Source organism: Doryrhamphus excisus, linkage group LG19 (assembly GCF_037039965.1).
Source record: "Doryrhamphus excisus strain RoL-2023G ecotype Guam linkage group LG19, RoL_Dexc_Guam_v1.1, whole genome shotgun sequence".
In the NCBI taxonomy this organism is placed as follows: domain Eukaryota; kingdom Metazoa; phylum Chordata; class Actinopteri; order Syngnathiformes; family Syngnathidae; genus Doryrhamphus; species Doryrhamphus excisus.
This window is the reverse complement of record NC_136375.1, coordinates 4229538-4242815: the sequence shown is the minus strand read 5'-3', so window position 1 is coordinate 4242815 and position 13278 is coordinate 4229538. Positions and strand designations below refer to the sequence as shown.

Here is a 13278-nt window from a genome sequence, read left to right as displayed (position 1 = left end):
GCACTAAAACAATAATCTGCAGGATCAGGACAGCGTCAACAGTTCCACCTGCCACAAAATTAGGTACACCTCCACAATGAAAGCTTCATTGTGTTAAAAAAAAGTCCATATATGTTATCATTATAATTCTTATTCAAAAACATTTCTTTCCAATATGAATTGAAAGACGAGAAACCAGAAAATGTCATCACGTGAATCTCGTGAATAATTCATGAGGAGAGACTAGTTCGTGCGTCCTCGTGCGTCCTCGTGCGTGAGTGTGAGTGGAGATCCACGTTGGGAAGGAAACGATTGGATTTTTTTTTTTGGTCTGCTCTCATTTTCAACATCTCTGCTGTCCTCCACGTGAGTACTCTTTAATATTTGCCTTTTTACAACAACATTATCGACATCACACAATCCGATTTCATTTCGATTCATCTTAGATTATGGACGCCACATTCAGCAATTCAACAATAGGAACAACAGGAAGATGCTTTTACACTCATCGGGTTTGTTACTGCGTGGCGCACAACCATCACACGCTGCTTCGCTTCTGCTCGTCAAGGGTCCAACACACCTACTTATAGGTTGCTACTTATTGGTACTTTAATATTCATAATAATACTTTACATGCCCTCGTTTAATGATCACTTTAATATGCATTAACTAATCATACTTAATATTCCAGTTTTAACAACTACTTTAATATACTTCATATGGCGTTTAACAAGTACTTTAATATACATTACTTATATAACTTCAATATGCTTAATGCTTACACTTCATAGGATTTGTTAACAACAACTTTAATATGCTTGATACTTCATATGGCATTTTTTAACATGTACTTTCATGTATTGAATACTTCATATGTCATTTTTAACATGTACTTAAATCTATGTACATACTGGTTTCATGTACATTTTTAAAAACTACTTTAATATATAGTTACATAATAATACTTCATTTGAGAGCTACTTTAATATACTACACATGGCATTTTTAACTTGTATTTTAATATGCATCATAATACTATTGAATTACTTAAATATACTTAATATCTACTTCATATCTACTTCATATTTTCAACAAGTACTTTTATATACTAATATATACTTAATGTGAAATATTTTCAAAAGTATAATAATAACATGGGATGTGGGCTTTGCGTTTATGTGGTAGGCTAACGTTGAGGTGCTCTCTGAACAGAAGGGGGGGGGGGGGGTTCTGTGACACCACCTTTCTCCTACATGCAATGCTGTCCTTTCATGCTAACATAGGAGGTGCCACCCAAAGGCGCTAGAGAGGCCCTACAAGTCATACCTGGAAGTCTGGACCCGCCTCTTCTTTTGCAGGATTAATAGATTGGATCTTGCACTGGACTCTCAGACTAGAGCTGTCCTATCTAGTCTTTGAGCATGACCTGATGAAGAAGCAAAATGTCTTCCAAGACAACCTGAACAGTTCAGTTGGAATCGATTAAATGCCCGGAGAATTCAGTGTTATGAAAACTCCTTCCAACAAAGACATCGTGCTACCTTTGTTGCTATTGAGGCATATGAATATGAAATGGGAATTTCACATTCATTGGACCGACAATACTCACATGAACCTCCATTTTCACGTCTCCTCCCGCTTCTCACCTTGCCCTCCCACAGTAGGAGCCTGTATTGTACATCGCGCATCAGCCAATGTTAAACAAGCCTAAACACAATGACACACGATCAATGTCCACTGACCATTGTTTTCCGCCCAAAAACGAATTATTTGCTAAAAATGCATCTTGCATACAAACACGGCAAAGTTAGAGATCGAAAATGATTAATTCAGTCATTTTCTACCGCTTACCCTCACAAGGGTTGCGGGGGGTGCTGGAGCCTATCCCAGCTGTCTTCGGGCGAGAGGCAGGGTACACCCTGGACTGGTCACCAGCCGGCCAATCACAGGGCACATATAGACAAACAATTTGGAGTCGCCAATTAACCTAGCATGTTTTAGGAATGTGGGAGGAAACCGGAGCACCTGGAGAAAACCCACGCATGCACGAGGAGAACATGCAAACTCCCCACAGAGAAGGCCGAGGATGGAATTGAACTCTGGTCTCCTAGCTGTGAGGCCTGCATGCTAACCACTTGTCCGCCGTGCAGCCAAATGTGACATCAGTTAGATACAATTCTTAGACTTACAGAGACTGGGAAGTGTGCACAAAAAACACAGCAGTGAAATTTGGCAACGAAATGTCGTTGCTTGGCTTCCGGATGACATTAGAGACTAAAAAAACACAAAAACAAAAGCTAAATAATGAGTGCAGTAGAAAATAAATAGAGAAAGCAGAATGTAAGCAACAGAATAAACAGTGTAAACAATAAATAGTATATGTTATTGCACAAATAGGAGGTGATGTAAAATAGTGAAGACAGCTGGGATAGGCTCCAGCATGCCCCGCGACCCTCGTGAGGATAAACGGTACAGAAAATGGATGGATCAGGGTGTCTCAATTTTGTCTTTTTTCATGACTTCCTGTCGGAATTCCACTCACACTTTTACAGATCAGACCCCTAGCTTTTATTAGGACTGCATGCTGTGACGTAATCCTCTGCCAAAAAGCCAAAGACAAAAGTCTCGGAAATGTGACGGTCGAAATTCCCAAGATTGCAAAAATAAAGTAGCTTACATTCCGAAACTTAACAAGCATTTGAGTCGTTCTGTGTTTGGAATCATTTAGGAAGCATACATTCAATGTAATGAAATGATAAAGCGTCTCTGCATAAACCTCCTGTAAATAAAAAAAAATAAAAAAATAAAAATCATTCATTCATTCATTTTCTACCGCTTATCCTCACGAGGGTCATGGGGGGTGCTGGAGCCTATCCCAGCTGTCTTCGGGCGAGAGGCGGGGTACACCCTGGACTGGTCGCCAGCCAATCAGGGCACAACCATCCACACACTAAAAATAAAAATAAAAATAAAAATAAAAATAAAAATAAAAATAAAAATAAAAATAAAAATAAAAATAAAAATAAAAATAAAAATAAAAATAAAAATAAAAATAAAAATAAAAATAAAAATAAAAATAAAAATAAAAATAAAAATAAAAATAAAAATAAAAATAGATAAACAACCATTCACACGAAAAATTAAAAATAAAAAACTTAAATTATATTAGAAAGGCAGGAAGTGAACAAATGTAAGAGTTACAGATTGTAAAAGTACCAGATGGAGGGGTAGGATTTAATGAGCTTTGCTTCTTCCTACTCCTTTTGGACATGTGGAACTGTGAACTGATTATGGACTCAATGCACTCAATTGTAATCTGATGCATGTTCAAATGAAATGAAACCATTACCATTTCAGTATTTCATTGCTGGGCCCAGCGTCCTGGTTTTTGCAAATCAACTGATAGGATGATTGCTGGATCACAGTTGACTCTCATTCCAAATATAAAGTGAGTGTAGCGATAAAGGCTATGGCTTATGCTGTGCGACAAAATGTGTGTCAAAGTCACATGCCAGCGTTTGAATCATTGACATGTGGCGCTCGGTCATCCCGGAGGATGTCAGAGTAGAGACACTGCTCCTTCACATGGAGGGGAGCCGGTGCCGTGGCTCGGGTATAGTCCGGATGCCCACTGGATGCATCCCAGGAGTGGCCACACTTACATGCATGATGTTCAGTGTCCATGAATGCACCTTGCGGTAGGTGGTGTGAATGAGTAAGTGTTGTACTGATGATGAAGGGACGAGAGACGTGTTTGTGAGCTGGAGATGCATACTTACTGTGTATGGTGTTAGAACATCACTGCTGTTGATGTGATCAGGTAGGAATTAAGGAGCCTCAGACTTGTGTCCCTTGGGGATGCTACACTGTGCTTCCATCTGTCGTCAAAGAGGATTTGTGTTAGCGCATTATAATTGACAGCCCTAATATTCATTCATTTTTTACCACTTATCCTCACGAGGGTCGCGGGCATGCTGGAGCCTATCCCAGCTGTCTTGGGGCGAGAGGCAGGGTAGACCCTGGACTGGTGGCCAGCCAATCACAGGGCACATATAGACAAACAACCATTCACACTCACATTCATACCTATGGACTAGGGGTGTGAATCTCAGCACTGAGGACGATTCGATACACATCTCGATGCACTGCCAGTGTTACAATACTTTAACGATAAATGGAATTTTATACATATTTTATGTACAATTATTTTATTTAGAAACTTCCTCGCTGCTGCTTGCATGCGAACGTCCAGGCTGTTTTACTAGTAGTTGTATGTGTCTCACGGCTTCCGTCCGTATTCAAAACAGAAGGGGAAATAATGATGATGCATTCATTGCACCTGGGGAACAGCATATGGGGTGAAGTTGAACATTAATAAAACGGTGCTTGCATCCAATTTTACCAATACCCACAAACGCATTGCGATAAATCTAGATTTCACCTGTCAATTCCATCCATCGCGCACATGCGCATCGATGTATCGATTAGTATCGATTATTTTCCACACCCTTACTATGGATAATTTGGAGTGGCCAATTAACCTAGCATGTTTTTGGAATGTGGGAGGAAACCGGAGTACCCGGAGAAAACCCACGCATGCACGGGGAGAACATGCAAACTCCACACAGAGATGGCCGGAGGGTGGAATCGAACTCGGGTCTCCTAGCTGTGTGGCCTGCACGCTAACCACTCATTATATTAATTACTAATAATATACATGATCTTTTTAATAACACATTGTACTTTTAGAGTAAGTCATGGGCCAATATAGAAAAAACTGCATATTGAAAATTTAATTGAAAAATAAAAATCATGAATTCAACTTCCTGCTGGTAATCACATGGTCTAAAGGTGAAGAACCCCTGGTAGTCCCGGGTGTCCAATATGACTTGGTGACCGGCAGGAGACAGACTCCGGTACTCTATGGACCTGAATGAATACATGAATGAAAACAATAATTAAAACAGTCAATTAACATTTCTTACCATATAAACATACAAAAGTACCAAAAATTGGTACTGTTGAGTACTGGTACTGATGTTGGTATCGATTCAGATATGGGGCTTGAGGGGTCCCCACCACAAACAGAGATCTGTATCATGTCAGTATCGGCAGATATCAAAATTCGGGAGTCGGGATCTCCTTGGAAGTGATCGGAGCATGTTATGTCTCGGCTTCGGCATTGTGACACGACCCCAGTATGCAGAGAGCAGGAGACCCAAGTGCAGTTAAAAAGTTTATTTTTCATAGTAATGGCTGATATACAGCACAGGACACCAGCGAAGACGGATGCAGTAGCGTGGGGAACCACAACTAACAATGCAACAACAAACTAGGCTGCACGCACCTCAACTAAATAGAAGGGGAACACAAATAGCAACAGGTGAAAAGGGAAAAGCAAAGCAGGCAGACAAAACCCAGGGCAAACAGGAAATGTTACCAAAATAAGAGCATAAAACAGGAACTAAGGCTTAGAAGCGGAAACTAACTAAACTGTCACATAGGCTAACTTGAGGATCGTGACAGAGCATTCCTTGTCAAAGTAAAGTATCGGTAAAGTATGGAGTTGCTCCTCTGAGTTCCTCTAAAAAGTCAACTCAAAAGCTCCCTTTTTGTTCAAGCATATGGTTAGAACTGACTTTAAACAGGTCTTGTATGATTCTGTTTGTCGATAGGGCTGCACGGCGCACGAGTGGTTCGCTCACTGGCCTCACAGATAGGAGACCGGAGTTCAATCCCACCCTCGGCTATCTCTGTGTGGAGTTTGCATGTTCTCCCCGTGCATGTGTGAGTTTTCTCCAGGTACTCCGGTTTCCTCCCACATTCCAAAAACATGCTAGGTTAATTGGCGACTCCAAATTGTCCATAGGTATGAATGTGAGTGTGAATGGTTGGAGGTGCAGAATCTGGAAGATCTAGAAAGCTTTCTGTGCAGGTTATCGTGTGCAGCCGCTCTATAGGAGTCCACAACTCAATACCAAGGGCCAAAAATGAGCATAAGAGGTCTCCTTTAAGGTTAGAATAAATAAAATGGAGGCTAACTAGTTAGCGCTATAGCATGCTATGCTAAAAGCAGCGGACATCTCATATGTCATTGCAGTGCTCCCATAGCCTGTGCATAACAGTTGAGCTACGTATGTGCGGTAAACAAAGAATAACAGGAGTGTAAACGTGAGTATAGGGGTGTTATATCATGTCTACAGGACTCTAATCATGGAAAAAAACAACAATAATTAGAATTAGAAGTTTTCTATGTGCTAACTATGAAAAGACAAAAAAAATAATATTGAATCCCACTTGGCACGGCGGCTTAGCGCATAGGCCTCACAGCTAGGAGACCCGAGTTCAGTTCCACCCTCGGCCATCTCTGTGTGGAGTTTCCATGCATGCGTGGGTTTTCTCCGGGTACTCCGGTTTCCTCCCACATTCCAAAAACATGCTAGGTTAATTGGCCACTCCAAATTGTCCATAGGTGAGTGTGAATGGTTGTTTGTCTATATTTGCCCTGTGATTGGCTGGCCACCAGTCCAGGGTGTACCCCGCCTCTCGCCCGAAGACAGCTGGGATAGGCTCCAGCACCCCCGCGACCCTCGTGAGGATAAGTGGTAGAAAATGAATGAATGCTGTTGACAGCATTCTTTTTTCATGACTTCCTGTTGGAATTCCAATCACACTTTTACAGATCAGACCCCTTTTTTAGATCAGACTTTGTGAGGTCTCAAAAAAATGTTGTCAATAATATCGATTATCAACAATAATTTGTAGGACAATTACCATCCAGCAAAATGTGTTAGCATGACAGGGCTATTTGAAATTGAACTACAGCGTATGTGTCCTTACAATGGGACCTTCGGCACGCTACACTCCTCCACGTGTTCTCACTTCCTCCTTCTTGCCGTGTGGTTCTTCTATTGAAATGATCCCTGCCGAGCTCTGATCAAATACACTTCTGCCACCTTGTGGCCGTTTTTATGGCATAAAATGCTCTGAAATGTTAATGCATTAGTGGAGAGTTGCATCATCACTTCTTTTTGCCTCTCATGTAAAAAATAGACGTATAAAATTGTTTGTATTAGGAGTATACAACTTAACTGCAGTTTAAATTTCTCACTGAACAGAATATCACAATACTGTATTATGTAATGGATCAAGTATCATGATATTTATCCTTGCCAGCCCCAGTAATATCCATGCGTTCATCCATCTGGCCATCTTCTTCTGCTTATCTGAGGTCAGGTCTACTACTACATCCAGCTCCTCCCAGTAAATCCTAAGGCATTCCCAGGCCAGTTGAGAGACATAATCTGTCCAACGTGTTCTGGGTCTTTCCCCCGAGACCTACTACGAGTCCAGCATGCCCTGAACACCTCTCCAGGGAGGCATCCCGTGCAGATCCCCGAGCCACCTCATGTGGCTCCTCTCAATGCAGAGGAGCAGCGGTTCTAGTCTGAGTTTCTCCCGGATGACAGGGCTTGTCAGCTTCCGGTATCTCTTGTTGTAGAAGAAATTCTCCGCAACCTAATTGAGGCCTCCAAGACCACTTGTTTAAGTAAATTTCATCTACCCAAGCGTATTCGTTAATCTCCACTTATGAGAAGGAATAAAACTCACACACTAGTACAAGTTAACACTATGTATTGTATAACAAGATCAGACAGAATAATTTCACAAAAACACAGGATCCAATGTCTGCCTGCAGCCTCCCGACGATAAGAAGGAAGGTCAGCCCCAATTCTTGCATCCCAGCGCTTTTTGTAGATCTCCTTAGATGGGGTGGAGTTGGGGGCATGTGTGGGGGATGGACCAGGATCTCGTTCCTGGACCAGCACCCCATTATCTTCATTGCCTCCTGGGTAAATGACCGTAAATACCTAAGACCCTCCTGGCCTTTTGGTTCTCCCCCACTGAGCTCTGCAAAGATAAGAAGGAACACAACACAGAATATTGTGCCCTGACCATCTGTTAACTGACCCTTTACTGGTACAGGTCACCGCTTGACCTGATACTCATCTACCCTACGTCAAGACAATTATTTAAAAACTAGATTAGGCTACACTCTAAGGGACAGTAGACAGGAGTACCCGCGGATACGGCCCAAATCTCAGGACCATAGGTGGGGCTAGGAAAGTAGATCCACTGGTTAACTCTTAACTCTGGTTAACTGGTTAACTCTCCGACATCTTTGTACAGTCATTGTCTTATCAACCTGTGTGTTTTCCTCCCAGGGCTCTTCTTGTGTTCTCCACGTTCTTCATCCTCCAGCCACTGACATCAGTGGAATGTTTCAATCTCTTTCGATATTGAGGTTAATCTGATTATGAAGATTAGCGTCGTGAGACTTCCTCATCCATGACAACCAAAATGGAGACTCCTTTCTACCATGACGACTCCACCGCCGTCCCCAGCTTCAGCCACGCTGCAGAATATGAGCTTTACGCCGGAAACAAGATGTTCATGACTAAGAAGACCATGTCCCTCGCGGGTAGCCATCATTTCCCAGGTGGAGGTAATAGTGCAGCGGGAGGAAGAGCAACAAATCCCAACAACCTTGGACTCAACAACAACAGCTCCCTCATGACAACGTCGGCATCTCCGGCTGACATGAACCAGCTGAAGCTGGCCTCCCCCGAACTGGAGCATCTGATCATCCAGTCCAACCAGGGCCTGGTCACCACCAGCCCTGTGTCCGGCTCCAGCAACCCTTTCATCTATCGTGGCCAGGCCACCAATGAGCAAGAAGGCTTTGCTGATGGCTTCGTCAAGGCCCTCGCAGACCTTCACAAGCAGAACCAGCTGGTAGGAGGCCCCATGTCCCCATCTTCCTCCTCCAACGTCTCCTTGCAGGCGTCCTACCAGAGGAACTTGGTGATGAGCACCAGTGACATGCCCATCTACACCAACCTCAGCAGCTACAACCCTGGACAGATGGCATATTCCAGCGGGCAGATGGCATACAAGGGTGCTGCAGGCCATAATGGCAATGGAAGCACACAAGCACACAATCGAGTTCTGGATGCTCCTCAGACGGTTCCTGAGGTTCTTGGAGACCCAACGTCTCCGTCTTGCCTCTCTCCCATTGACCTGGAGATGCAAGAGAAAATCAAAGCGGAGCGCAAGAAGCTTCGCAACCGCATTGCGGCGTCCAAATGCCGTAAGCGTAAACTGGAGCGAATCTCACGGCTAGAGGAGAAGGTGAAGATCCTGAAGAGTCAGAACTCGGACTTGGCCTCCACCGCGTCTATGCTGCGTGAGCAGGTGACTCAGCTGAAACAAAAGGTCATGAGTCACGTCACCAACGGGTGCCAGATTGCTGTCGGCTCTGCCACCAAATCTGGAGGCGGTGCTGGAAGCAAGGACCCCGCCTGCTGAGGAGACATCAGGAGAGGAAGAAAATACCTTTTTTACAACTTTGGAATTTCACTAGTGCTCACGAAGACCAGCACCAATGGCCGAGTTGCAGTTAAGGAGTGGTTGCAACAAAGGGACGTTTTTTTTTTGTTTTTTTCAAGATTTCCACCATCTCAGAACGGAGATTTACAGGAAACCGCAGAGTAACTGGACATTGGATTTGACACCAGTTTGAAACCCTTTAAACGGCTCAGCGATTATTTATTGAACTATTTGTGCATCTTGTTACTTGAGTGGAAATTGTGTTTCTGTGAAATGTTACCGTTCACTTTCTTTTATTTCAGTAACAAGCTGATTTGAGTGAAATAAGCGTTGTCATTTGTAGAACTTCTCAAATGAATTTAACGTTCTATTTTTAGAATTTTATGTTCTATTCTTTTCCATGACTGTGTTTGCTTTGTGTTAGTCGGTTCCACGACACCAAGATCAACTCCTAACTTTTCTCAGTTGTATTAACTTGCTGCTGCTGGAAAAAGCACAACAAAAACTTTATTGCACCTTTTTGTCTGACAATCAGTCGTTTTCACTTTTTTTTTGCTTGAAGCTGATGGAAACTTAAATAACTTATTATAAGTAGCTAGATCTGGGGTGTCCAAAATGTGGCCTGGGTGGCCATTTGTGGCACATGGCTGATCTTTTTTTAATCTGCCCTCTCAACATTTAAAAAATGCAAAACAACCAGAAAACTAACAAAAGAAACAAGAAAAATTGAAAAAAGCAGTACTTTTATGAGAATAAAGTCAAAATATTATGACAACAAAGTCACAATCTTACTAAAGAAGTTACAAGTTGACATATTTGTACAATTTAAAAACAACAAGTGAAAAATGAGTAGTGGAGAAAAAGTAGTAATACACTTTGTCACCTGCAACACGAAGCTGAAGATGCAGGCTGGCTTTTCTTTAAATATAATAATATAATAAATATATAATAACAACTATATAATAAATAAAAATATATAATAAATACATAAAAATCTAATAATAAATATACCTACAGTTGTCCCTCATTTATCGCAGTTAGTGGGTTCCAGGTTCTAGAAGTCGAACTGAATATTAAATAAATTGAATATTTCCATAGTTAGAGCATAGAAAACCTGTTTACGACTTCATGAACACACCTTTAAATAATATTAGAGCCCTGTAGACATGAAATAACTCCCCTATAGTCACCTTTACACTCTTATTATCTTTTGTTTACAGCACATTGCTCAACTGTAACGTGCAGCCTATGGGATCACTGCAGGAACACAATGGACGGCCATCGGTATGAACATAGCGTGCTATCGCGCTAACTAGTTTGTTTCCAATTAGTTTATTCTAAAATTAAGGGTTTCAAACGCAGTGGGGAAAAAGGACAAAGGAGCAAAAAACTTACCACTTCGACATGGAACGAGAGGAGAACATTTTTTTTTCACTCTATCATGTCTGGCTGCCTCCATGCAGTGTTAAGGTAATGTAATGTAACGTAATCTGTGTCCCACCAATGTACCATTACTGCATATATGTTACGTATACGTAACTATATGTTGTATTTCAATATTTTCGGACTAATGATAGTCCAAACGACAACAAAACAACGGCCATTTATGAATGCAATGTAGCGAGGGACGACTGTAAGTTGTTAGCATATCTACATACGTACATTGTTTGTCAACATGTAAAACATCAAAGGGGCCCGCCGTATCCTTGATTTTACCGTGTGCGGCCCTCACTGGGAAAAGTTTGGACTCCCCTGATCTAGATCTATATTAATAACATCTGGAATCAGCTTGGAGACAAATGTGAACACACCGTTTCATTTTCAGGCTGCTCGTGAGTTGCAAAATAAATGAATACATTGGTAAATTAGTAGCTAGTGTCAAAATATGTTTTTAAAAGATGTGACGTCTCCGTCAATAACATTTTCCTTGCTTTAACAGAAATATGAGTGCCATGCACCTTCTGAACAATCGGAGACGCTAATCATGAAAAGATTTGGAGGTGAGTAGAAGAAGAAGACAGGGAGACAGAGGAACGACCATGATAGAAAATAACGTCTGCTGGAATCTGCTTGGAGAACGTGGGGGTGGATGGGGAGAGAGAGGAGAACAAGATACAGTGACACTGTGATAACAGTAGCAATTTCAACGCCTGCTAAAGCTTGATTTAGAAAAGAGGAGTGAGCAAAACAAAAACATCAATACATAATATCATTAGTGTGTAATAACAAACAAACAATACCATACTGACTATACATTGACTGCAAGAACTGGGATCTGGTTGGAGATCATGGTTGGAGAAACTGGGGATGTGCAGGAAGCCAAAACCAAATCAGCATCCTCATCAGCTCGTGCTTATTTTGGAAGAGAGGCGTGCTAATAATAATAATATTGACAGTAGATTATCATCACAACTAGGGCTGTGTTGGAAAGTGCATACTAACTACTACATACGTACTTCCATAGCGATACTATCCACACTCCATACTGCATACCCAATCCATCAGACAGTATGCAAAGCGTTTACACTACAGCGTACTACATGATAACCCACAATGCATTGCGCTCCTCTCCGAGCCGAAATCGACAGGCTGAAGCTGATTTCACTTCAGCTCTAAACTCTTTAAATAGATCACTTTATTGGGATTTTTTTTTAAATCAGGCGAGAAAGTGACCATTTAGATCCCGAGTGTGCCATTTTATTTGTCCAAATACCAACCGTTTTGATTTAGTTTGGACAAATTCAGCAAAATTTAAGCTTGCCAAAGCGAGCAACGCACAAAATAAAACATACTTTTCTCATACAAAAAACCATAGTGATAAATCACTGCTTTTACTATGAAAACAAGAAGCAAACCAACTCGCAATATATCCTTCTTGACACCGCTGTTTGGTCCATCGCGGTGATGTCACGTCACATTGCATCCTGGGTAATTTGAGTGTGAGTAGTAAGTTGATGATACATACTCTGTTCATTTCTGTTGACATTTCATTACATGATGGAAAAACGAAAGTACGTGATGATAAGCTCATGATTAAATAGTATGTGATAATAAGATCATCACATGGTTTGTCTGGTATCAGGCTCAGTATCATGCCCCCGTGTGCTAGTATCTGATACTGACACTTGGGGGCATGATACCTCGCCTGATACCAGACAAACCATGTGATAACCTATAAATATCAGTCTTGTTTGATATCGGAAATTGAGGGTTGGACAATATCAGCATATCGGTTATCGGCAAAAAAGCCAACATGCAAAATTTATATATATATATACACCATGACTTTCCACCACCTGTGTGACGTCTTTAATATCAGTGTGTCAACAGTGCGTGAGTTAAATGGTGCTTGTCACTGCCATCCTTCCATAGAGTGGAACAGCCAGTGTTTTGTTTTTGTTTTCAAGCAATAATGCAAAAAGCTCAACAAAAGGTGATCAGACTTTTACAACAAAGTATCAGAGCTTTTCATGTACTTTAGGTACAGACATATAAGTCCGCCAATGGTTTTCACAATTAAAAAACAAAACAAAACATGAGGCTAAAGTTTAGGGCTGGGCGATATGGACCAAAACTCATATCCCGATATATTTAGGTAAAATATAGATATTACGATATTCATTCATTCATTCATTTTCTACCGCTTATCCTCACGAGGGTCGCTGGGGTGCTGGAGCCTATCCCAGCTGTTTTTGGGCGAGAGGCAGGGGAAAACCCTGGACTGGTGGCCAGCCAATCACAGGGCACATATAGACAAACAACCATTCACACTCACATTCATACCTATGGACAATTTGGAGTCGACAATTAACCTAGCATGTTTTTGGAATGTGGGAGGAAACCGGAGTACCTGGAGAAAACATGCAAACTCCACACAAAGATGGCCGAGGGTGGGATTGAACTCGGGTA

The 13278-nt window shown here is 41.7% G+C and overlaps 1 protein-coding gene across 1 annotated transcript; it reads left to right on the top strand.

Moving 5' to 3' along the window:
* The first annotated feature begins 253 nt into the window (after positions 1–253).
* june (JunE proto-oncogene, AP-1 transcription factor subunit) lies at positions 254–9482 on the top strand. Its single transcript, XM_058057439.2, has 2 exons — positions 254–345; positions 8205–9482. The coding sequence occupies exon 2, from the start codon at positions 8329–8331 to the stop codon at positions 9346–9348; it is 1020 nt and encodes a 339-aa protein (XP_057913422.2). The 5' UTR covers positions 254–345; positions 8205–8328; the 3' UTR covers positions 9349–9482.
* Positions 9483–13278: the final 3796 nt, after the last annotated feature.